The sequence below is a fragment of the Calypte anna genome, chromosome 4A (assembly GCF_003957555.1).
Source record: "Calypte anna isolate BGI_N300 chromosome 4A, bCalAnn1_v1.p, whole genome shotgun sequence".
NCBI classification, from domain to species: domain Eukaryota; kingdom Metazoa; phylum Chordata; class Aves; order Apodiformes; family Trochilidae; genus Calypte; species Calypte anna.
In genome coordinates, this window is record NC_044248.1 from 40,699,020 (window position 1) to 40,724,376 (window position 25,357).

Below are 25,357 nucleotides of genomic sequence, written 5' to 3' on the forward strand. Positions count from 1 at the left end.
GAGTTTGGCAGGCAGTGATGCTGTTGTCCATCATGGCTGTTTCTGTGCCCACTGCTGCTATTCCAGCCTGTCCCTGCCATGCAGAGATCCCTACCTGTTTATTCCCAGGAAAACTCCTGCCATAGCAGCAGCTGTGGCTCCTGCTTTTGTATCTGGGAATCTTTTTCTCTCACCCCCTGCCTGTGAAGTGCCAAGAAAGAGCCCAGCTGTTCAGCATTTCATTGCTGAATTATTTTTTTTTGGGGGGGGGGAGAAGGCCTGGAGAAGCCACAAGTGGGCTGCCTTTCTTTTCTGTGGGAGAAGTGGATCCTTTTTTACTGAAAAATAAATAAGTAAATCCATAAATTAAAGCAACTCAAGACTTTTCCTGGCTCCCTTTTCCTGAGTGAACTGAAGAATCTCAAAATGTTTTTGTACTCACCACACTTAGAGCCTCTCTCTGCCCTCTCATGGGTCTCAGAGCAGCAGAGAGAGCATCTCTGCTTGCTACTCATTGCAGGGCTATGTATGAGGCAAAGCCCATATTTCAGGCTCCTTGTCTCTTTGCAGTGACAGTGCAGTCTGCTACTGAGCACCCTTAGAAAAGATCTTATCGTGTTTTTTAAGAGGATTTTTCTTCCAGACCAAGCAAAGTGGGAGTGGCCAATGTCATCTATATTCATGCCATGTTTTATAGCTCAAACATCAGATCTCTCCTGCTGTAACCCAGTTCGTAAAGTGAATTTGGAGGGAATGAAAACAAAGCAAAAAAGTTGTGGGTTTGTTTTTTTTTTTTTTCACTGCTTGCAGATCAAAAGGCTTACATGCTGTATTTCCACCACAAAGCAAATGTTTGTGCTATGTAAACTCCCAACAATTGAGATTATAATGAAAGCACTACCAGCCATTTTTGTTGACCTACAGCTCACTTATAATCACAGGTATGTTCAGTAGCTTTTAAAATTTGAGAAGACAGAAATAACTTCCTGACTGTTCTTATTACACAGTGTTTTCTGAGCCTCCCTGCTTTAATTTAGGTTTTCATTTCATGGCAAGGTGTCTGACACAAAGTGTTCACAGGCCTTTGTGCTCCCAGTGCTCTGAGACAAAAGGGAAAGTAAGTTAAAGACAAATGGCCTGCATGGAGATGTTTGGCCTCAGAAATCAGGAGGGAAAACAACAATCAGAATCAGTTATAGCTGCTCAGTAGCAGGTAGATGGAGAAATCAGATGCAAAAAGTTCTTCTGTCTCCAGTCCTTTTGCCTGCCAAACTTAAAAGACTTCTTTCTTTCTTCCTCAAAGGGTACAAGGGGAATATATTCATTTAAATAGTGTGATGCTAAACAGAAGAAGGCAGCATGGCTCTTATTCCCAGAAATTCTGGCATGAACAAATCTTGCCCAGGGTGATAAAAGCCTGCAAAATAATATCAGTAGACAGAAGAAAGAGAAAGTGAGATATGCTTGTGTGGAAAGAGTTCAGTCATGAGATCAATAGCTGTAGTTACCACGAGCGACTCCATAAAAGCGCATTCCACGACAGTCCATGGAGCATAGATTGTAAGGCATTGATGGAGCTGGGATATCCCAGCTGTATAAAGAACTGTGTTTTATGTGTTAATGTTGTCCTCCTAAGATTGTATCAACACCACCAGAAAAAGTGGTTGGAAAGGAGCCTGCTCCTTGCTGCACCAAGCCATGCCTGCACTCAGCAGAGGTGCAGTTCCAGCAGAACCAGTGGGCACCCTGCACCCCTGAAAGCAAGGTTCCCAAAAGGAGAAAAACCTAGAAAAGAAACCTGCTTATAGCCTTTTCTCTTTTTTTATCCACTGGAGTGGTTTGAGCACTCTGAACACTTTTCTTTTTCTCATGACTAGCAAAAGAAGTACTAAGTACCTTTCCTCTTCATGTCCAACCTCAAAGTCAGTATCTCTTCTGCCTGTGGGAAATTGAGACATTCGTACAGTGCACCTATAAACTTGTGGTTTAGTTTATGGTTTGGGTTGTGTGGGTTTTTTTGCTTCCGAACACTTTTCAATAAGCTGTACAAACATACCTGAAAGTATGGCTTTTCATGATTTCCACGATGTCATCAAGAGCCATTTTTCCTAATCTTCCACATTAAACTATAAACTTCCACATCGAACTGTAAATTTGAATAGCAGGTCACATCATAAATTCCAGCAGAACAAATATTTTTCTAATAGCATTCAACATTTTTTCTAATGGGGAATGTCAGAACAACTTCATATAGAAGCAGTGAAAGTTGAGGGGGTGGAAAAAAGTAGAGAAGCAGCCTTCAACTGATGAAGAAATTTACCATAATGTTTCCAAGTGAAACTCTTTCTTAAAGCAGTGTCTAATAAGGAACCAGTGCTTTGAAAACAGGGTGCATTACAACGAACAAGATCTTGGCCGTGCTCCATGATGAACAATCCACTGGGTGCTGCTGCCTTTGCCCTTCCTCGAGTGACTTCCCCAAATGCTGTTAAGTCTTTAACTTTTCCAAAGCACAGAGACTTTCCAAAGCTGAGACGAGGCCTGGTCAGCCATCTCTGCCTCCTGGCAGCTCCTCTGGGATGGAGGAAGCACAATTAAGTGGATATTACCAGGCGGATGAGGCTTCCCAAAGGGCACGGGTGTGGGGCCTGGAAATTTTCCTCACAACAAGAGGTTTCTCAGCCATCACCTGGGCCTCTTTAAACTCTTATTTTTAAACTCTTATTTCCCTTGCTTTCAGCCAGCTCCTTGGGCACTGCAACCTATCTTGGCATGTGTCAAGATGAGACACATCCCATCTCCTCTTGTCACAGATGAAGGTGGCGGCGAGTGTCCCCTCATCCCAGGAGCAGGTCCTTGTCATGACGGATGGGATTCCCCCCTCATTCTCCTCACCCCACTAGCAGGAATCGGGGTTCATGTTACTTCACAGTCCTGGATGTGTTTTGAACATGTCCCAGCCCCAGGTGAGGAGGTCTGGAAATGGCAGTGAGGCTGCTGAGGTAACCGTGAGTCTTCCAGGGCCAGTCCCAACCAGTTCCAGCCGCCTCTGAAGGCCTGGTAGGGGAGCAGCCCCAAAGAAGTGCCCAAACCTGACTGTTGCACCCCAAAATCTCACCCCAAAACTTCACAGCACACACAGCACCCCTTCCCAAACCTTCTAACCAAAAATAAAAATGGCAGTCACAGGGTGGGAGGTGAGATCTGGGGTCCTCCGTGGTAACGAGGGGCAAGCGCCCTGGTGGGCTGTGAAGTGTGGGTGACCCTCACTGTGTCAGGGACAGCCGAGAGAAAGCAGGAAGTAAATGGTTTGCTGTAAGGAATGATGTGAGATCAGGCACAGGTGGATACTCTACTGCGTACATCTTTCTCAGCAGTGTGTGTAGGACAGCAAAGATACTGAAACCCAGGAACAGATTGTAAATCCTTGCACTGGGTAACTAAAAAATGTGTGAGAGGAAAGCCTCAGTAATGCACATTTGCATCCTCTTTTTCATTAAGCTCCCACACAATTACCTCATGCCCAACAAACAGAACAGAAAAAGAAGTACTCTCTGTTGTAACAAAGCCCCAATATACAAATAACTCGGGGTCATTCTAGCATCGTTTCTCCCCTCTTCTCCTTCAGAAACATTCAGAGGCCACAGCCAGAGACCACTCATGTGCAGTGTAAGTGGAGCGTTTTGTAACTTGAGGGATGGGCTGGAAGCAAGTGAGACATCGGAGAAACAGTCATTTGACGAGCATGACAGAGGCTCCCTGAAGAGGGTGAGCACAAACACTGCCAGTACTCACGGCGTGAGGGATGGGTCCCCCCGTGCCACAATGGACAGGAGGTGTGACACCTGCCTGCATTCCAGACAAGAGCAGTCAGGAGGCTGTGACACTCCAACACTGGCAGCACTGTTGTGCTGTACCTGTTTTTTGAAATATGTGACATCCCCTTCAGCCTACACCTCCAGCACTTACCAGGAGGGCTAATTTTACCAAGTATGGATGAAAACAAATTAAACAACTACACAGAGATCCTCGGTTTCTGTAAGCTTGGAAAAGGTCTTCAAAGCGACACAGAAGCCATGTCAAAATGGCTTCCCCCTTCTAGGGTTTCTTTGCTAAGCTCCCAAATCCCCCAAATTTGAATTCAGCTCCTGTAAGAAAATAAGAAGTGGTTTATTTCATTCCCTTTGCTACAACAAGACACTGCAGGGAAGGAAATCCAGTGATAGTGTTGCAAAGCATAAGGCATGTTGGGAGAAGATAGACATGTTAAGTATACTGTGCTGGACACGGGATATGAGCAAGCCATGGGCTGAAAAGTCCTGTCACAAATGACTGAAGCCATACAATGAGGCTTGAAAACGAGTGCTAGGCCATCTAATCCTTATTGATAAGTGCTGCCACCCTACAAACCAGACTTTGAGGAGCTGAGATTCTGCAGACATTGTACGACTCAGGTACAACCAGACAGTCCTGGTTGCCATAGCTGAGCAGCCAGACTACTAGAAATTAGAGAGGGATGGCACACCCAAGCAGGGATGTTGTCAGCCGTGCTTGAGAAGGAGTCATGAACTGGTGAGACTGGTATTTGCTTGGAAAGAACAGTGTCCCTTCAAATGTAACAAGGGTACAAACTGATAAACAAAAGCCTGCTGGGCATTTGCAGCCTGGGTTTGGCCACTGCTGTGAGATAGACAGAATCAGAGATGCCAAAATAGGTGCTAATCCTGTCCTTTAGCTTTCTGATACTAAAATGAGGAGTAACCATACATAAGGGGAGGTAAGTGTGTGTAAGAAAATAGAAATAGAAAGGGCTGAGGGAAGACAGTGCCCACAAAGGATGGTTTGCTTTGTCTTAGATCATCCAGAGCAGGAAGAAGGAATGTGCATGTGTGCATGCACCATATGGGACAAAGGCAGCTTATTTCTTTTCAGCCAAGAGCACTGTTGTCATTTGTCAGTCCTGTACGCCTGTGTACAAGCAGCACCAAACACTGCCTTCCAGTGCCTTCAACAATAGGCTTTTCGTGTTGATTTCCTGGTTTGAATTTTCCTTTCAGCTCCCCTGCTCCCAAGTTTTGATGACCCTCAAACAGCTGGCTACAGAAAAGTCACAGGCTGGCATGTCTGGTGGAGTGTAACACACGTACACACTCACACATTCACACACCCCTCATCCTGATCCCTCTCCCTTTCTCCTCTGCTATCTGCTGCATTTGAAATGCTTTTTGGTTCGTTTGGGCGTTTTGGTTTTGGGGTTTTTTTGTTTGTTTTTTGCAGGTCCTTTCCCAGACTCGCTTTCCCAGCCCCTGAGGGATGCTCCCCAAACCTGCCCTCGGTCCGGAGAAGGAATGGGGGGGTTCGGGGGTCGCACTAAGCCTCAGCCGTCGGGCAGGAGCTGTGATTTCATGTCGCCAGCCGTCGCGGTGCCGGGGGACAGAGAGCTTGGGGCTGCGGGGAGTGGAGTCTGGGGCGGGCGGAGCGGGGAGCAGGGAGGAGGGGGTTCTGAATACTGGGTTGCGATTGCAGTGAGGGGGAGCAGGAGACGAGAAGAGTTTCTGAGTGGTTAAAAAAGTTCAGATGAGCAAACTCCGTTGCTGTCAAAGATTCCCCCCTCGTGGTTTTTCCCCCTACCCCCTCCCTCTTTTTTTTTTTTTTTTTTTTTTTTTTTTTTTTAAGGCAGTTGATGTGGTAATTAAGAATTTGGTGAGAGCCCGGTCAGGTCACCTCGTTTCTCAGATCAGAGCCCCATCAGAAATTCTTTCAAGTGTCCTTCTGCGTCGCCAAAGATGACAACAGCAAATCAATAAGTGCTTGAAATGAAAGGGGTTGCTGGCTAGCCCCCGAGGCTACAGATTTTCGCACCGCCGGCCTTTTTTTCTTTTTCTTTCTTTTTTTTTTCCTTTTTTTTTTTTTTCTTTTTTTTTTTTTCCCCTGAACTTCTCGCATTCCTTTACACTGCCTCTCCTAGGAAGAACTACCTTTTTATCCTTAGTCTCATGACGGAGGTAAGTGCCCTGTTAACATTTCCATTGCAGGAGGGGCCCCACCAGCTCTTTGGCTGCGCTTACCCGCTCCCAGCAGCCGCTCGCTACCGGGAAGGTACGAACCGAGAGCAGCTTCGGCCGAGGGCATCCCTCCCGCCTACGGAGCGGCGTCTGCCGGCTCCGAGAAATCCGGAAGATAATTCTGCTTCCTCTTCTATTTTCTTTAAAAAAAAAAAAAAGGGGGGGGGGGGAAGAATAAGGGATCAAAGCAAAGGAAACTAAATAAATACGGGAATCACCGCGCGAATCTTAGATTACGCTGTATTAACAGAGGTTACTCGTCTCCGGTTCTCACCTTCATCCTTACCCCTAATTGTGCCTTCCTCCGGTTTAGCAATCTTCCCAACGACCGAAGTCCTCGGGACGTTTTAATTAGGTAATTCATTAGTGAGTCAATACAGACATTTGTATATTCTTTTAGCTCAAGTGGTTAAGAGCTAATTTCAAAAATTATTATAAAGCATTGGAATACGCAAGGCATAGTAACTTTAATTTATATGCAAATCAACGGGGCCTTTTGAAATGCTTAAATTTTTAACAATTATTGTATTGTAGCACCGGGAGGAAGCGCCTGAACAAGCAGTTTTAAAACCAGATCTGGGGAGGAAGAAAATATTCGAGCTACCCAACAAATCAATAATGTTTGAGTGTGTTAAACATAGCCAGCTATAGGTATTTACATACTCGTTTGCTGTCAGATAAGGAGCTCAGAGAGGTGGGAGGAGAGGCTGGGGAGGGGGGGGGGACGGGACGGGAGGGATTGCTTGCGAGACCTGAGATCATAATCCGGGAATGAAGAAAGTAAATGGCTGTGATTTGCCCCATCGCACATTTTCGAGGATAACTCCCTTTTCCGCCCGTCCCGCAGCGCTGTGGCTGGTGCAAGACACGGGAGGATGCCTGAAACACGGCTCTGTATTTAGTCAGCGCTAGATACGTTTTTTCCTTTTTTTTTTTTTTTTTTTTTAATTTATTTTGGCTATTTTTTCCCCTTCCCCTGTCCCTGGCAGGCGGCAGCGAGGAAGTATCGGGGATCCTCCCTCCGCTCGCCTACTCTGAGACCCAGGATGTCCCTGGGAGAAGCCCAGCGGCTCCCGCTGCCGTCGGGAGCACCGCTGGTTGCGCCAGGTGCCTGCAAACAGACAGGCAGACAGGCACGATAGGCGTTTGCGAAAACAGCTTTTCCGTCTGTTGAGACGAGGAATAACCCTGTCACTTTTCCCAAACCGTTTAGAGAGCCGGTGTGCTGCTGGGGGGCCGGGAAGGAGGGCTCCCGGTTCCGGTTCTCCAAGCCCCAGTCGGGCCGCGGGTGCCGGCTTTGAGCCCGCAGCCGCTCCCCGCTGCAGCCCGCCGAGGAAAGGCTCCTTAGGCTCGTCGAGGTTTTTTTTTCAAGCTGTTGTCACTGCGCTGGCGGGAGGGGGGAGCCAGACTATAAATACAGCTGCCGCGGCCTTTGCTCGCCCTGAAATCTATTATTACATTTATTGCTTTGACAGAAGGGGAAAAAAAAAAAAAAAAAAAGAAATCCGCGTATTAAGTCGGCTCCATAGTTTCCAGACTCCCTGGAACCCCTCTTCCAAGGCAGCATGTCTAATGTATTCCCTGGTGATTCTCGGCATTAATTAGTTGTTTAATAGGAGTATGACTAAAAATGTAAAAGAAGGATTAGGAGCGTGAAACGTATGTCCAGCTCCTTCCACACACTCTAGGAGGGAATGAAAATCACCCTGTATCTTATGTTTCTCCAGAAGCCATTTGCATTTCCCACCAGCTGCTCACTTCAACTGCTCCGGCTCCAGGGCGGCCGGCGCCCGCTGCTGCCCTGTGCGGAATAGGGCGCAGAGCAGCGAGCCGCCCCATTCCGCGGCCGCGCTGCTGTCGCGGACACCGCATCCTCCCTTGCCTTCCCTTTCTAAAACACAGCGGGGCTGGGGGATGTAGGGAAGATGAGCAGCGGCGCAAGCACTTTTGCTTTTCCCGGGGAAACACAAGTGCGGGGTGGGAGCTGGGAGTCCCCTTCGCTGCCTTTCCTCCTTCGGAAGCTGAATTTCACCTGGCAGAGCGCTCCCAAGGACAGACACGCAGGTAGCCAATTAGTGTTTTTCTCCCTCGAAAATCTCCCAGTCGATTTAATTTCTTGCAAGAGGAAGCAACTCTCTCCGCTTGGCGTGGCAGCTGCTGCGACGTCGCATTCAAAGGGCTTTTCCGTGCACTGAACGCGGTTTGGCTTCCCTGGCAGCCGCCGGCAAAACAACCCGCTGAAAACTTGGCTGCTTCCGAGGGTTCGTTTTCCCCCTCCGGCAACAATTGCCTATCCCCCCGTCCACTCCTAAAAAAATAGCTAAATTTAACTCCAAGCTGAAATCATTTTAAAATAGCCACAAATAAATCAGGTGCAGCCTCCGAGTTAAGAAAGCGACTGTTTTATTTTCGCGTGGTTCCTCTATTAAACAAAGCCGCGGAAAGAGCTGAGAGGAAAAGTTATCGCTTTAATTTAGTCTAAATAGAGGCATCCGAGTTCGTTATTTTCTTAAACATGGAAAAGATCGCAAAATCGAAAATAATTTTCCCCCTGGAGCGAGTTTGGTGTCGTTTGGGGAAAAAGGGGAGAGAACCTGCCGTACTGTTTTCTCGTTATCGTCCGTAAACGAGGCAGAGCAAGTAACAGAAGACCGGCAGCGTTTCGGCTACCCCGGCCCTGACATAGCCATACAGGAAAAAACAAGCACCCCTGAGACTAAAAAGAAAAAGGAAAAAAAAAAAAATTGTTATATATCTAAAAAAAATTATGCCCCCCCCCCCTAAAAAAAAAACCAAAAAAGCCCCAAACAAACCAAAAAAGTGTGTTAAAAAAAAAAATGAGACCTTTCACAATGGGTTGGCGACTCCTCTTCACACCTGGTGCAAGGACAGTCACCGGCCCGGGAAACTTTGGCCACAGTTACTTGTCCCACCCGGGCCGGGGGGACCAGGGCGGGGCGGGACACACACACACCCTGTGCGGTGCGGAGGGACCACGGCCGCCCTCGCTCACCTCGGTTCTCCTTTGGCTACCTACCCCGACGCCTTCGCCGCCTTTTGTCCTGCCCCCTCCACGACCGGGGGCCACCGCCGCTGCGCCCTTTCCCGCGGAGCGCCGCGCAGCGGGAAATCGCTCGGATCGGCCCGGCCCGGCCCGGTCCGGTCCGGTCCCGCTCCTCTGCGGGGCGCATTCGGCGGAGCTGTCGTGACGTCAGGGCCCGGGGGGGCGGGAGGGGCGGAGCGGGGGCGCGGGAGGGCCGGGGAAGGAGGGAGGCAGCGGAGGCTCCGTGGCCCCGCAGCCAGCGCAGGAGCCCGGCGCGGCCCCGCCGCCCCGGCAGCACCGGCACCAGCAGGGAGAGCAGCGGGGCGGATAGCGCAGCCGGTCCTGGTGAGTTAGGGGGGTCCCTGGGGTGTCGGCGGGACGGGAGAGGGGAAACAGACCCAGACCGTCCCGGTTCTGTGCTTCCGAGAGGGAGGCGGGTCGGCCAGGCAGGGTGCTGCGGGTTGGGACTGGTGATGTCCTCCCGGGCGGCTGCGGCCCTTCCCTCGGGGCTGGCGGCGGGGTAAAGGAGCTCAGGGAGATCACGTTTCCTCGCCGTGCCGGACCCGGTCTCACCCGGCGGGGCAGGTACCGGGGAACCGGCCTCTCCGCGCCCAACACCGCGGAGCAGCCGCGCAGGCAATCTTCCCGCCACGGAGCCGCACACCCGGGCGGGGGGAGCAGCAGCACCGGCTCGGTCTCGGGGCAGCGGGTTTGCCGATCCAATCTGCGGGGCAGCGGCGGAACCCGGCCGCCCCTGCGGGAGCTATGGAGGGGTAGGCCCCGCTTGGAGCCCCGCTTTAGTTTGAGGGCCAGCAACGGCGGCGGGCATCTGACAAAACCTCTCCCTTCGGAATCACGGACTTCAGTATTCCGGTCGTTGCTGAGATATTTGCCAGGGGACTCTTTTTCTTTTTTATATCCTTTTTTTTTTTTTTTTTTTTTTTTTTTTGTTATGGGGGGACGGTTGTGCTTTTGTCGGGCTTGTTGTTTGTTTCTTTATTCTCCCCGGAAGAATAGCGATAGATACCAATGAGGAGAAAAAATTCCATGTGACATCTTTTTTTTTTGGTCCGTGCTCTGAGCTATTATAGCTCCGAGCAGGTTGCTGCTGAGCGAAGGGGACCCTCGGAGAAAAGGGAAAGTTTGCAGGGTTGGTGAGATTGTTGGGGCTGTGAGTGCGTGGAGGTGCTGAGGTATTTAATTGCGAGTGGAGGAGTGCTCGGAGAAATTGCAACGGGAAAGCAAGTGAAGTTAATTTTATTTGAATCGTCGGGCTGGAGACGATAGGAAAACGATTCTAGTTCCCCTTAGCCCAGTGCTGCGGTGCGGTGTGCAACAAAAATTAAAAGAAGATACGGAGAATAGAAGGGGAAGGAGCAGTGTAACTGTGAGCAAGGAAGGAATATAAATCCCTCCGGGAAGGGCACTTTTTTCCGAGGAGATCGCCGATTTAGGAGATGAAAAACTTCCCCTTGGTTGTGGGTTGTCCCCACTCGTAAGATAAATCGACCACCGAAGCTAGAGGTGTGGGGGGGGGAAGCTGGATTTGTCTTGAAGGACTAATCGTGACGAAGACCTGTCCCGATTTAAAGACCATCGGCGAAGAATTAAGGTTCTCTTAATCACCTCCCCGATTAATTTAGGCACAGCTCGTGCGCTAGGCCCGTCTGCTGGAAAGAGCGGAGTTTCCCCTAGGAATCCTTCGGCTTTGAATAGAAACAGCCGTGTCACGTCGAGCCCCGAAAAGCCCCGTTAACCGCAACTTCTCAGTCGCCCGTCTTTTTCCTTCTCCCTCCCTTTCCCTTTCCTCTCCTTCTTTCCCCTGTCCCATCCTGCCTGCCAGGTGGAGGGGACAGCGGGGCCTCGCCCGGCGAGAGCTGCGGCTGGCTCTGCTCATCCCAAACGTGCCTCGGTTCCAGGCTGCCGCATTTCTAAGCAGCAGCTAATAATGTGCCCGGGTTCGGACATTAAAAAAAAAAGAGGCGAAGAAGAAGAAGAAAGATTACCGAAATGATGGCGACATGCAAATTTCCCCCGAAATTATCATAAGTAAACATCTGAAGCCTGGACTAATAAAATCCCATCTGTGTTACTTCATATCGAGTTAGTAGAGAGCTGTGATAATGAATTTTGTAATATCTCACGAACAGACATCTCAATCAGGCACTAATCCTGTGATTTTTCTGCCCAACCTCTCAGGCCGGGGGAGGTGCCAGAGGCGGCCGGGGAGCAGGGCCTCAGCGGGCGCAGCCGCGGCCGCACATCTCCCGCCTTGCAGGGGACCGGCTGCCGGTGCCAGCCGCCCCACGGGTCCTCTGGGCCACGGGTGGCAGTATCCCGATACACTGCATGGCCGCGAGGTTCGAGGACCCTGTTCCACGGCCGCAGAGAACGAGGGGTGTAGGGGTGGCCCAAGTGACAAGTTGGGAAAGCCACGGGAGGTTGTGCGTGTCCCGTGATGTGATCCGAATGGGTCCCGAGGTTGAGGCCGGGAGAGGGGTCACCGTGCGCACATCACCGGGAAAACTGGGGGGTTCGCCAGCATCACTGCGACGTGGTTCCCGGGGCGGCTGAGTTTCTTTTTTATTTAATTTTTTTTCTTTATTTTTTTTAATCCTCAAATAATTGTTTTAAAGCTCCAATGTCTTCGTCTTTTTCAGATAACGGGTAATGGAGTCCAACTGCCGCAAACTTGTTTCCGCCTGTGTTCAGCTAGGTAAGAAAAACCATCTCCCTCCGGGTCGGGGTACAGTGACCCTGCTGCGTTACGGTCCGCGGAACCAGGCAGGGCAGACCCCGGGAAGTGGCTGCGCCTCCTCAGGGGAATACTGAGCATCGGGCGCTGACCACCTCTCCCCTGCCTCTTCCCCCGTGTCCCTGACCCCACGGGTGCATGTCGCCGTCGAGTGTCTTTTCGCCAAGGAGGCGGACACCAAAAACGGGGAGCTCGGCGAGGCGCCAGAGGCCTGTAAGGAGCCCGCAGGCACCACGTTCTTCTGGCGGCCGCCCGCCAGGTCCATTGGGAAGCGTCGGGCCCTCCGCGCCCCTCCGCGGTCCGCGCAGCCGGGGCTTAGGATGGGGGCTCCTCACCGGACCCGCCTGCGCGGCGCCAGGGCGCCCTCTGCTGCCTCCGGCCGCGCATCGCGGCGTGGCTTGCGCCCGAGCGCCACTTGCGCCCGAAAATGCGCGGCCGCGGGAAAAGGGAAAGTCTTTCGCGGCAGGGGTTCTCTAACAGCCGCCGCCAGGTTCCCCCCTTCGCCCGGCTTTACACCCCCCCCACAAAAAAGCATCGCTGTCAGCGCGCCTTTCAAAGACCCAAAGCGTCGCTCTCATATTTATTTTTATTTTCTATTTTTTGACACACACCCCTGGCTGTAAACAAGCAGTGAGCCCTCCCCTGACCCCCAGAGGCAGGCACCCCCGCAGCGCCCCATTCTCCTTCTCTTCCTCTGCCCGTTTCAGGGGGTCCCGTAGACTATCCCGAGAGGTGGTAAAGAAAAACAAGAACGCAAACATATTACAAAGAAGAAAACAAGCGCTCTGTATTTTGAGAGACTGTTTAATCCAAGATAAACGTATTTTGTTTAAATAAAATATATTAACCTGAATTAATAATACAGGAAACTAAAGTGAATTAATAATGCACGTATTCCTGGTCTCGTGGTTAAACACTTCCTTGTACGAATACAGTATTAACCCTGTTTGGCCAAACGGCTCGCTATTTCTCAAATACCATCCAGTGATTCCAAGAGGAGCCACGTCCTCCTCTTCCCGAGTCCACCCTCCCTTGGAGACTTTAGACAGGATTCGCTAGCTGGACATCAAAATCCCTTGAGGAAGAAATGCTTAGGCTAAAGGAAGGTTAGCAAGCAAAATCCGGGGTAATTCCAAACGAGAAGGTATTACGAGCCGATAATTTTTAATCCCGGAAACATACATGATATTAAATTGTGTACAAATAGGCTTTACCAGGGTCTGGCACTTTTTCCCTCGGCCAGTAATAAGTGTTAAATAATGTGGAAAGGAAGGGTGACATTGCTTTATATATGGTTTGCAAATAAGAAAGGTCTTTTTACCCTCCCTTGCCTTTTCCTCCCGACGAACAGGTGGTCTTAATCAGAGCCCTTAGCACGATCTAATGGGAAAGTGGGGACCTTTCTTATATAATAAATTTATGAGCCCTTCCAAGTCAGCTTTATTCGACTAAGTATTTATAAAAGTAATACCCACATATGCTCCCTGACACGGTAAGTTTTACTTCCTCCGCCGAGAAACAAATGGTTATTTTCTTAACCATCAATTATGAACCCGGATTATTGTAGTACACGCAAAATTTCCTGCCTCATTACCGTATCAGCCGGTCTGGTTTTCACCCGTCGGGCTGCAGGGGAAATTGCTATCTAAACACCTTTAATGCCATTAATTAAAATCTAAGTCTGAGCCGAAGAAGCAACGCGGGGTTGCTTGATCATTAAAACCTTCCCGTTTACGGGGAAGGGAAGCACCAAATGACCGCGGATGTGGAGATACCTCCGCAGATGTGCGGAGATTTCTCTGCGTATGTGGGGATGATCTCTCATGTCCCAACCCGTGTCTCTGTGCGATGGATAATGGCAAGTGCTGAGACGCCCCGAGGTGCACGCTGCAAATCATAGAAATCACGGTTGTTTTCTCCCGATTTTGGCAGGTTTTGTCGGGATCTTTGATTTTATTCGTTTTTAATCGCGGGGTGCGCGTTGATTTTTGTCTCGCCTGACCGTCAGATTCGTGAGATTTACCTCGCAAAACGCCCGGTCTTTGGGAAAAGTTGGGTGGGATGCAGGAATGCTCAGAGGGGGTTATTTGGAACCCCCTTTGTCAGTTCAGTTTCGAAAATTGCAAGGGCGGTGAGGTCATTTCTCGAGTTAAGCACCATCGGTGGGAATAAGAATTATAGCTAACTAGCAGTATTGGTAATAATAGTAAAAGATTCCAATGTTTGGTCAAATTGATGGTCTCCTGAAAGGAGAAAACGAAATTCTGTTAAGAGACGTCCAAAACGACCCTGCGCGCTGGGTTCTTGTGGGGAATGAGGCGCAGGGAGGGAGGGATATTCCAGAAGAAACGGGTCAGTGAGCACGGCAGGGAAAAGAAAACGGGAAAGTATGGAATCTTTTTGCAGCCTGGAGTGCGAAAAGCAGCCCGGCGGGGGTCATGGTTAGTCAGAGAGGCAGGAAAAATCTCTGCTGGGTGACCAGCCTCAGGAAATTAGGGAAACTTCAGCAGACTTTTCGACAGCCCAACAGGACGCGTAAATGGTAGCTGATGGGTTTATTCGAATCATTTTTATGCAACGTGTGAGGATACTTGAACTATTCGTATGTGTGTGATTGTGTGCTCATGAAATCCATACAACTTGTTACAATTTGTATTAATTCTGCTTAAGGAATCCGTTCCTGTACTAGATAATCTGGGCATTGCTGAAACAGCAGCCTCCAAAGATAAAACCTTTAAATTACAGTCCACCTTACATCATCATTTAGCATCACAAATTGACTGTTTCAGCTCTAACGAGACTAATCTTTGGTCTGATATTCCGTAACTTCACATATTTTAAAAAACAAACAAACAAAAATTAAAGCAAAGAAACAAACAAAAACCACCAAAAAACCTAAAACCAAACTAACCACACAGCGCTGATACAGCGTTCCGTCCAAATCAGCTGAAGACCCGGCAGCTTACAAAGGAAAGGTCCCCGGTGCATTTTTTGAGCCCCGAGACAGGGTGGACGCGCAGCCTCCGCCCCCGCGGGAGGGAGCGAGCACGGGGGGGTCGAGGCGGAGCTGGAGCGGGGGGTGGCCGGAGCATGACTGCCGCCACGGAGCTGCCGGGCAGAGCCCTGCGGCATCCTCCCTGCCACAGAACGGGGACACATGTGTCCCCCGAGCTGTGACCCAGGCGGCCGAACCGTGGTCTCCGCTGGCCGGGGCGGAGGCGCTTCGCCGGTGCGCTGCTCCTGCGCGGCGCCGGTGAGGATGCGCCCCCCTTCCTAGGCCCCCCTCCAAGCGCAAATTAGAATATATTTATTGCGCTTGGGGTGTATAATTTCCCCCCCACGCCGTGGTCGTCGAATGAGAATAATATATGCAGCAGTTGTTAGCCTCACTCCAGGGAAAACTAAATGTATAACGAAAGCTTATGCGTGAGTAGGAATATACTAACGGAACAATCTGATGCCTTCTTAATCCTATGTAAAAAGCTTTGTAGTCTTCCTAATATTGACTGAATGGGTAATTAATGGCTCTTCATCGAGGAGAATACCCGGTAATCCGAGATAGGCGAAAGACAACAAGCCAAAGGTAAAAGACAACAGGACTAGCTGGAGACTTCACATAAGAACCAATTTATCCGTTTAGGAGAGTATTACGCCTAGAAACAACCAGCCCATAAGGAGATAAAGGAAAAGTGGGAAAATAAATACTCGCAGTAGGTTTGGCCATCTACCACCCCTCGGCACTCCCGACCGAGCCGCTCAGCTCCCGACCCTGCTCCCGGCCTGCCCGACTCCCGCACTGGGGCCAGCACCGGGCATCCCGGGAGCGGGAGGTCGGAAAGCACCCTCGGAGAAAAAACAAAATTAGAAGGATAATACAGAAGCAGGAGAGGGGGGGAACAGTCTCGAATTCCCATTTTTCGCTGCCCACTGGGGCTCGTCCCCAGCAAGCCCTGCAGCGCTGGGCAAAAGGAGAAGGGACAAATTGCCATAAATGTATTTTCTGGGGGGTGGCTGCCCCGCTACAATCCGTGAGCTTTTGAGCCAGAGGGGGCAATTTTGCAGCCGAGACCAGAACCCTAAAGGAGATGGGAGCTTCCAACAGAAGAGGAAAAAAAAAAGAAAAAGAAAAAAAAAACCCTTTTGACATTTTAATTGAAATCTTTACCGCTAATATATTACTTGGGTGACTACAATTAGGTTGTTTTTCGGTTGGCTGACAGCTTTTAAAATATTATTTCACTCGGGAAATAAAAGCTTCATCCCAGATTATAGGTGGGTATTTTTGGATTTACGTGATTTATGGTCACCATGACAACTAATGCTGAGTAGTAGCTCCTCTCCTGCTCGGGGTGGGGGAGTTTTAATCAAAGGCATGTAAGAAAATGCCGGCAACCTCTCCCAATGGGCTGGGGGGACCCGGGATGGTGCTGTACCCCGCTTTTGGGGACTCGGGGACGGTCAGAGAGCTTGCGCCTGCTGGGGCCGAAGGGCACGGGGCTGTCGCTGAGTAAGATATGGGAGGGCAGCGCGATGGATGAGCCCTCCCGCCCGCCCCTGCCCAATGTCCCGGGACAGGCAGGGTGGCAGAGGGGAGGGCATCGGCTCTGCGCCCTGCCAGCGCATAAAGCGCGTAAAAAGCGCACTGCGCGGCGGAGACAGAAAGATCATTTCGTTTTGAGTCGAGGCGAAAGAAACCAACCTTACCCCTAACTAACTAAAAAGAAATGAATGCAAGGGGGAAGGAAAAAAAAAAAAAAAAAAAAAAAAAAAAGAAAGAAAGGGAAAAAAAAAGAGAGAAGGGAGAGTGAAGTGCTCAAGGGCTCATCTATGAGAAGACTGCACTGCCCTGTTGAAAAAAAAAAATAGAAAAATGGGGAAAGTCACCATAACCCCTCTTCTGTCTGCACCCCCACGCCAAGGATTTGCAGGCTGGGTACAACCCCCACGTCGGGGTTGGAGAAGGGCTGTTCCCCCTCCCACTGCCCCTCGCATGGAGAGGCCGAGGTAGCGCACCAGCGGCCCTGGCGCGGTCCCGTCGAAAAGAAAGGAGGGGGGAGAGGGAATTTCTGGGTGCAGGACCACGGAGGTAGCGAGAGGTTAAGAAGAAACGGGGATATGATTGGTAAACAAATTGTGCAGAATGGAGCTGGATTCATATTGACTTAGTTATAGGTCATCTGCTGCCAGTGCAAAGGGAGGAAATATTTACTTTACACATATACTTTATGATCTTGGGGGAATTAGAGGAAATTCAATAAGAAAACGGCTAGAATCATTTAAACCCCCTATTTAAAAGACTTAAGCAAATTAGAGTCTTATCAGATTAAAATCCACTACAAATGTAAGAGCATTGTCTCCGTCGAAACGCTGTGGGGTCTGAGGAAAGAGATTCTTTGCCAAATCTCAGGGATAAAAACACGTCATTTAAACACCAGATAATGAGCAGAATGTAAATTAATTTAACCTTCTTTACTAACAGGCTGCGAAAGTAATATGTATAATTTAGCGATAAGTAAGATTGTGAGGGGTGATACGTACCTCGAATGAGCATCAGCAACTGATGCCCTTGCGGGGAGGGGGTGGAAGTGAGGGGGGCGGGAAGTGGGGGAAGCAGCGGGATGCAGAAAAGTTTGGGCGCTGGGACTGGGTGTAGTGTGGAGGTCCAGATCAAGAGAAAGGAAGCTCTCGATAACTTCGATGCTCGTGCCCGTGCTGAGGAAATATAGATAGAGGCACAACCCGCATTTTCAGTGCCTGCACTCCCTCAGGTTCTGCATCCCTAAGAGAGCCACAGCTTTCCGGGGACAGTGCCGGCTCTTCTGGGGCAGGGCCTGGGGACATTAGGTCCTGATCAACTCGAGTGGGTAACCCGCGCCGCGTTAGACACGCTGGAAACAGTCTTGCTCCTCCTTTCTCCTGCGAGACCCTGGTCTCCATCAGCCTCTCCCCCGCGTTATAAGAGGGCCAGTGAGCAGGGAGTGCGGGATCCAGCAGCCCGTCCCCCTATTTAATTGCCCGGGGGACAGGCTCAGATATTGCCCCTTCCTCCCCAAACCTCGGAGGAGAGTTGGTCGAGAGGCCGGGTGTGAGAGATCTGTGTGTCGGCGCCCACCCGGTGCGGGGCTTGACCACACTCTGCAAACAGATTCCGTGGGCGCGGGTTTCGGGGCTGCTCTGGGAGCCGCGTCGTCAGGCGGGACCGAACCTGTGGGTCCCAGAGGGGGAACCATCCCTCAGGATAAGTGCGTGTAAAAAAAACGTGGTGGAAAAACCACCTTGGGGGCTCGCTGCTGAGAACCTGGCTGCAAGGAGGGGATGGGAACGGCAGTGCCAGGATTTTCTCCCCGTTTTCTCCGCCTTCGGTGCGGGCAGAGGGAGACAAGACAGCCGGCGAGCGCGGGGTGGGAGGGGGGTCCTCAAGCGCTCAGGGGATGAGATTCATACGCTCTTCTTTAGTCCTTTGAGTGTGATGCGAAGGTCCCCGTGGCCGTGCCGCGGGGGGGTGTTTACTGTTGCCCTTCGTGTTTAGCTGTCGCTGTTGTAGCTGCTACTATTGCTGTTACCAAAGAGCCGCCGTCCAACCGCCCGCATCCCCCCTCCCCCGTCTGCTTTCCAGCCCCCTTTCCCCCATAACGCAGGAATCGGGGCCGGGGTTTTCTCGCTTCCGTCCTCCTTGCTGCAGCGCCCCTGTCAATGCCGAGCTTTCCGCTCCACATCTCGGCGGGTCCGGTCCGCGAGCGCGGAAGACACCGCGGAGGGACGGGGAGAGTAGCGGGGCGTGCCCGGAGCCTCTCCGTGGGCCGACCGGGGAAGGCCGGGCTCTCCGGGCGCGGGTACCACCAGCCGAGCAAAACTGGGAGGAAAACGCGAGGTTTCGGGGGGGCGGGAGAGGGGAGAACTGGGTGCGCGCGGGGCCGCGCAGGGCTGCGCGGGCGGGGCGGGGGCGGAGGTGGGCGGAGAGGGGCGGGGAGGGGCGGGAGCGGGTGACGTGCCGGCGCGGGGAAGGCCGCCGCCGGTTTAAGATGTCAGGCCAAGAGGGAAGCGGCTGAGCTGATGCGGTGCGGGGCCGGCCGCGGAGCGGCGCGGGTCCATGCGCGGGGCAGCGGCGGAGAGGAGCGCCCCGCGGAGCGCCGCCGCGCCTCGCCGCCCCCGCCCCGCGGAGCCCCGCGGTGCCCCGCGGTGGGCCGGGGGCCGCCGGCCGGGGAGCAGCCGTGTCGCCGTGACGGCTCTTACAGGATCAGACTCGCCCGCTCGACTGTCGCCGCCGCGCCCTCCCGGGTTGCGGGGGCTTGTGGGCTCGCCGTTACGCCCGGGTGCTAGCCGAGTGCCGTCCGCCCCGCCGCGGCTCCCCGCTCAACAGCCCTGACCCCCCCAGGAGCCGAGGAGCTGCTCCGCGCCCGCGGGGGGGGCGCCGCGCCGAGTCTCCCACCCGTACCGACACCTTCAGGCACACGCACCCCTCCTATCGACCCCCCAGGCGCGCATTTAGACTTTGGCGTCCTTTTACCGATGAACTGCATGAAGGACCCATTAAGCCTGGAGCGCCTAGGACCCGGGAATAAGCTGTGCTCCTCCTCACCTTCCTCCTCCTCTTCTTCATCATCTTGCCACCACCACCAGCCTACGCTGGCCATGGCGACGGCGCTGGCGCCGGGGCAGGCGCGCTCCTCCCTGGAGTCTGCCAAGCACCGACTGGAGGTGCACACCATCTCCGACACCTCCAGCCCCGAGGCCGCAGGTAAGAGGGGGCGAGCGGCGGGGACCCCCGCTTCGTCCCATCCTTGCTGGAGGCCCCGGCAGCCCCACGGCCCACATTGTACTTCCGCCGCCGAGACCTGTTTGGTGTTTTTTTTTCGCGTGCTGTGTCTGTGTGTTGGCATATAAAAGATAAAGAAGTGTGTAAGCATAGGTGAATTATATGGACACAGATGGGCGAATAATATGGATACAGGTCGACGAATAATGTAAATACAGATCGACGAATGCTACGGGTGTAGGTGGACGAGTAATATGAGACGGACTAATAATATGGGTACAGATGGGCGAATGATGTGGATACAAATGGGCGAATAATTCGGATACGGGCAGAGGAGTAACACAATACAGGCAGGCGAATAATATGGATATAGACAGGCGAATAATACGGATTACGTGTGTATAGATAGGGGAATAATATCAATTACAAATAGGCGAAAAACTTATAAATTGGTGGGCGAAAAAAAACTGCATGCGGAGTGGAGGCTCTGCCCCTCTTGACAGAGGTGGCTTCTCCTCCGGGAGGATTCCGCCCGTGGGTGTCCGCGGAGGGGCAGCGGCGTCGGGCGGGCGGGCGAGTTAATCATTACACTGCGAGCCGCGTTAGAGGCCGTCTGTGAGGTGCGGTAGCGCTGGGGACGAGCCTTTCTGAAAAGACTTCTAAAGCTGAGGTGCCCTCGTTTTCCTTTTTTTTTTTTTTTTTTTTTTTGGTTTGTTTGTTTGTTTGGTTGGTTTGGTTTTTTGGTTTTTTTTTTTATTCCTTTAACAGAGAAAGATAAGAGCCAGCAGAGCAAGAACGAGGATGCGGGGCCCGAGGACCCCTCCAAGAAGAAAAGGCAGCGGAGGCAGCGGACTCACTTCACCAGCCAGCAGCTACAGGAGCTTGAGGCCACCTTCCAGCGGAATCGCTACCCGGACATGTCTACCCGGGAGGAGATCGCCGTCTGGACCAACCTCACCGAGGCCAGGGTTAGGGTAAGTCCCGACACGACACTCCGGCTCCGGCAGGGTCGGGGAGTAGGGCGAAAGAGAGCTGAAATGTATGCAGCTGCTTTCGATTTCGGTTTGTATGTAAACTTCAGAGCTTTCGCACAAAAGCAGGGCCGAGCGGGACATTTCTGTCAAAGGGAGACAGATTGGGATCTTTCTCTCTCTCTGGAATATGGTTTGCTTGCACGTTTCGCCCTCGCCGTGCAATGTGTCCTGCTCCTTTTGATCGAAACGCTAATGAAAACATTAGCCAAAAAAAAAGCAACTTGGAGCAGGCTGCAACCTGCGCTGCCTCTAATGAGAAAAAGATGTAAAATACACAAGGGCTTTTACTTCTCTCCGAGGCACTCCCGACGTGCCCTTCCTTGCATTTTCTCTTTCTTTTGGTTCCACAATTCGACGAGAGTCTCTCTCCACCCTTTCCCCCCTCTCCTCAGAGATTTATGGAACCATCACAGCGCTGCAGAGATACCGAGATCGGATCCTGCTTGCGTGCAAACGCGGCGCTGGGGGTCAAAAAAACACCACCAACAAAAAAAAAACCGCCCAGATGGGATGAAACCGCACATTTTCGGAAATCCCACATAAATCCTCTCCCCGCGGCCGCTTGAGGAACCGGGGGCTGGAGCGATCGAGGCCTATTCTCCGCTCCGAGCCGGTGGTGTGCGGGACTGGGGCCGTCCCACGGTGAGGAGCGGCGCCCGGACCGGACGGGTTGCGTGGCCGGATCACGAAGCGGTGTGGGTCGTGGAGAGGCTTTTGAGGGGCGTTTAGATTTCGGGCGGTGCGGTGTCGCCAGACGGGGCCCTTCCCCATGGTGCCCGGGTGGCCTCTGCACGATTCGGCAGGAGGTCCCCCCCCGGGACCCCTCCCCGGGTCTGCTGCAAACACCCCAGGGCTGGGGGGAGGGAGGCTCCAATACACACGGTAAGGCTGCTTTTGGCGGCTGCCCGGTGTGGCAGACACCCAGATGTGGATTGGGAAAAGGCATGTTTGCCCCATTGTCTGCCGGGTGGGTCGCTTGGATTTCATTTAGCACATTATTAGATGTCAATTTTTTTTTTTTTTTTTTGTCTTCTCCAAAGAGCAGTCGAACAAGTTTGTTTAGAAACTGATTTTGGGCTCTGAAGCTTTCGCGCAGGAGAAAAATGTAGCTTTAACAAACTGAAGCAAGGATTTATTAGTTGCTGGCTTCCCCCTCCTTCCCCGTAATAGGAAACATTGTCTTAAAATGCCGCGGGTTTCCAGGCGTTTTGCCTTCATTTTTGCACTTCTGTGTTTCCCCTGGATGGCTCCAGTATGGAATAAGCCAAGAAAAGGGGGTGGGGGAGAAGAGAGAGAAACGAGGGGAAAGAAAATAAGACGGAAGCCTTATTGGTCTCTGTGGCTCGACTTAAAGTATCGCACATTATGGCTGAGGGGCGGCACGGAGGGGTGGGGGGGCAAGAGGGGAAGGGAATGGCACTGCTATGAATCTGCCCTGCTAAACCCCGGTAGCACCGGGCCCTCGGGGATGCTTGATGGCCCCGGCAGCACAGCGCTGACCCTGCCCAACGCAGCGCTTCGTAGTGTTAGACGTGACTTTATACGTCTGTGTGTGTGTTTGTGTGTATGTGTGTGTATATATATATATATATACATATATATATTGTGTGTGTACACGGTTGTATATACAGACATTCTCGGCTGTTAGCCTGAGAGATTGCAAAGGGCTGAGTTGGTGGTGGTGTTTCCCAACTAACTCGCGTCTCCCGTCTCCCTCCCTCTCCCCCCCGTTTTTGAAGGTTTGGTTCAAGAACCGCAGAGCCAAATGGAGAAAGAGAGAAAGGAACCAGCAAGCCGAGCTTTGCAAAAACGGCTTCGGTCCACAGTTTAATGGCCTCATGCAGCCCTACGATGACATGTACCCCAGCTACTCATACAACAACTGGGCAGCCAAAGGCCTGACCTCCGCTTCCCTCTCCACCAAAAGTTTTCCTTTCTTCAACTCCATGAATGTCAATCCTCTGTCTTCTCAGAGTATGTTCTCCCCTCCAAACTCCATCTCCTCCATGAGTATGTCTTCAAGCATGGTACCCTCCGCAGTCACCGGGGTCCCCGGCTCCAGCCTCAACAGCCTGAATAACTTGAACAACTTGAGCAATCCCTCCCTGAATTCTGCAGTGCCAACGCCAGCCTGTCCTTATGCTCCTCCAACACCCCCGTACGTTTATAGGGACACATGTAACTCGAGCTTGGCGAGTCTGAGACTTAAAGCCAAGCAGCACTCCAGTTTTGGCTATGCCAGTGTGCAGAACCCCGCTTCCAACCTGAGCGCTTGCCAGTACGCGGTGGACAGACCCGTGTGAGACACTCAAGTAGGGAACATTGCATGGGAATCCCTCCCCGTTTCCCACAGAGACTGAGATTTACACTAGCGAGTCATGGGCACTAGAGAGAAAGAGAAAGGAGGAAAAACCGGAGACAGAGAGAGAGAGAGAGGAAAAGAGAGAGGGAAAGAGGAAAAAAAAAAAATAAAAAAGAGGATACCACTGAAATAAGATAGTTCCTTTGTTTTCAAAGGACCTCCTACAGATTCTGAGATCTTTCTTTCACTAAGAGTATTTCAACATTTACAAGGACATATATATATATATATGGACAAATGTTTGACTGGATATGATATGACATTTTAATGTTACTATAAGCTTGTTATTTTTTAAGTTTAGCATTGTTAACATAAAAATGACTGAAAGGATGTATATATATTGAAATGTCAAATTAATTTTATAAAAGCAGTTGTTAGTAATATCACAACAGTGTTTTTAAAAGGTTAGGCTTTAAAATAAAGCATGTTACACGGAAGCGATTAGGATTTTTTTGCTTGCGAGCAAGGGAATGTATATACTAAATGCGACACTGTATGTTTCTAACATATAATTATTAAAAAAAAATTGTGTGAATATCAGTTTTAGAATAGTACCTCTGGTGGATGCAATGATGTTTCTGATATTGCAATGTAAAACTTGCCCTGTGTATAACATTTCGTACAATATTATTGTTTTACTTTTCAGCAAACATGAAAAAAAAAAATGTGTTTTATTTCATGGGAGTAAAATATACAGCATACAGTTTTGTCTGGATTTTTATTTACCGAGCCAAGCTGCGCAGTGGTAACTGGTCTGCAGTCACTGACTGATCCCTTTCTGTGGAAACACAGGGCAGTACTTTTTATTGCAATACAAGTGAATGCTAGTTTTTTGGGTGTTTTTTTTTTTTTTTTTTTTTTGTTAAAAAAAAAAGAAAGAAGAAAAATCCTTCGCCTCCTGTGCAGCAAGATCCCTTTATTCCCCCCCGCAGCCCTGAGAAAATGGATTATTTGACATTGTTGGCCTCGAGAATTACCAGTCACAAAGTTGTTGTATCTCCAGCATAATTTTCTCCCGCTGTGAAGGAAGCCTTTATTACATTAAGGGGGGCTTGGGGGGGGATGAGGGGGGGAAGGAAAAGAAAATCTAGTTTGCAAACAAACTGCTCCTATTCAAAATAATCTGTCCCCTTTCCTTTGCACTCACCTTCTCCCTTCAGCAGGGAGATCCGTCATGTAATATTACGTTTCTAATTCCAAATCCCCCTTTCAGACGTGAAGAGAAACAAAGAGCAGCCCAAATAACCGCAACCCTGCGGAGCGCGGGGGTTGAGAGGTTAGCCCCGAGTTTCCTGCGACTTCGTGCTGCAACACGTCGTTGAAGGGAAAGGTCGTGCTCTCGTGTGTTTTGTTTTAAATAATATCGACCCATTCATTCTCAACCTGCTTGTTCCTGAAATTATACAGGATTATAAGTTTGCCATCTCCGGACAATTGAAACAAATCAAGATGAATTGCTGCTCGGCCCTCCCATCGGCTCACACCCCGGGCGGGCAAGGAGGGGCCGGCGGGAGTGGGGGTGGTGGTGGCAGGACCCGGCGGCGATATCGATATACGAAGAAATTCCGCAGGACTCCTTAGCCGGAGAGGTGCGCAGGAGACGGCAGGGAGGAAACTCATCGCGGAGTGGGCGAGTTTGCCCATTGCGCGGCATTTGCGCGCTCCTTTTGCGCCTTTGTGAGCCCGGGAGTAGCCGTCGGGGGAGCCCTCTCACACCCCTGAGCTCCCACGGCGGACGGGCGCACGCCGAGGAGGGGGTGCCCCCCAGTCCAGGGGGGCTGGACGGGGAGAAGAGGGGACAGGGAGAGGTCAGTGCCCTGAGCTTTTTTCCACGTGGAAAACCCGAAAGCAGAGAGCTTCCTGTGTTCCTACCGTGGACAGGTCCTAGCCCCAACTTTTTTTTATTTTTTCACCCTCATTTTTATTGCTCCCTCCCCTCACCCCCCCCCCCCCTTTTTTTTTTTCTTTCATCATATACTTTTCTCTCTCTCTCTCTCTTTTCAAATCTTTTTTTTAAAACCCCTTTTTCTCTTTTCCTCTGCGTGTTGCTGTCACTGGGTCCACGGAACGAGAGAACGTTCGTGCTTAGGGAGGGGGCCAAAGGGGGGCTGCCCCCCTCCTCCTCCGGTGTGCCCGGCCTGGCTGTTGCCTTGACCCAACTCCGCTCCCCTCGGTTTTTCTGCTCCGCGTCAAGACCTCACCGGGGTGAGTGCCAGGGGCTTTCAAAAATGTCCCCTTCCTCCTCCTCCTCCTCGCTGGGCTGCGGGTGGAAGGTCTGGGGGAGACGGCGGCGAGGGGCTGGAGGCCGGGAGACCCTGACGGGGCTCGGGAAAGCGGGAGAAACGAGGGTGCTTTTCTGCCCA

The 25,357-nt window shown here is 51.3% G+C and overlaps 1 protein-coding gene across 2 annotated transcripts; it reads left to right on the forward strand.

Moving 5' to 3' along the window:
• Nucleotides 1-9,352: 9,352 nt before the first annotated feature.
• On the forward strand, nt 9,353-23,694 carry PITX2 (paired like homeodomain 2). Of its 2 annotated transcripts, XM_030449739.1 has the most exons (4): nt 9,353-9,432; nt 11,748-11,803; nt 20,367-20,572; nt 22,372-23,686. In XM_030449739.1, the coding sequence occupies exons 2-4, from the start codon at nt 11,758-11,760 to the stop codon at nt 22,933-22,935; spliced, it is 816 nt and encodes a 271-aa protein (XP_030305599.1). In that variant the 5' UTR covers nt 9,353-9,432; nt 11,748-11,757; the 3' UTR covers nt 22,936-23,686. The 2 variants fall into 2 exon arrangements, with proteins under 2 accessions (XP_030305599.1, XP_008497808.1); XM_008499586.2 differs by lacking the exons at nt 9,353-9,432; nt 11,748-11,803 and adding an exon at nt 19,089-19,580 and having other exon boundaries at nt 22,372-23,694.
• The last annotated feature ends 1,663 nt before the right edge of the window (nt 23,695-25,357 follow it).

Coding starts and splice junctions, on each gene's coding strand:
- PITX2 (XM_008499586.2), top strand. CDS start 19,352: ATGAACTGCATGAAGGACCCATTAAGCCTGGAGCGCCTAGGACCCGGG. Junction 19,581..20,366: donor CTCCAGCCCCGAGGCCGCAG/GTAAGAGGGGGC, acceptor TTCCTTTAACAG/AGAAAGATAAGAGCCAGCAG. Junction 20,573..22,371: donor TCACCGAGGCCAGGGTTAGG/GTAAGTCCCGAC, acceptor CCGTTTTTGAAG/GTTTGGTTCAAGAACCGCAG.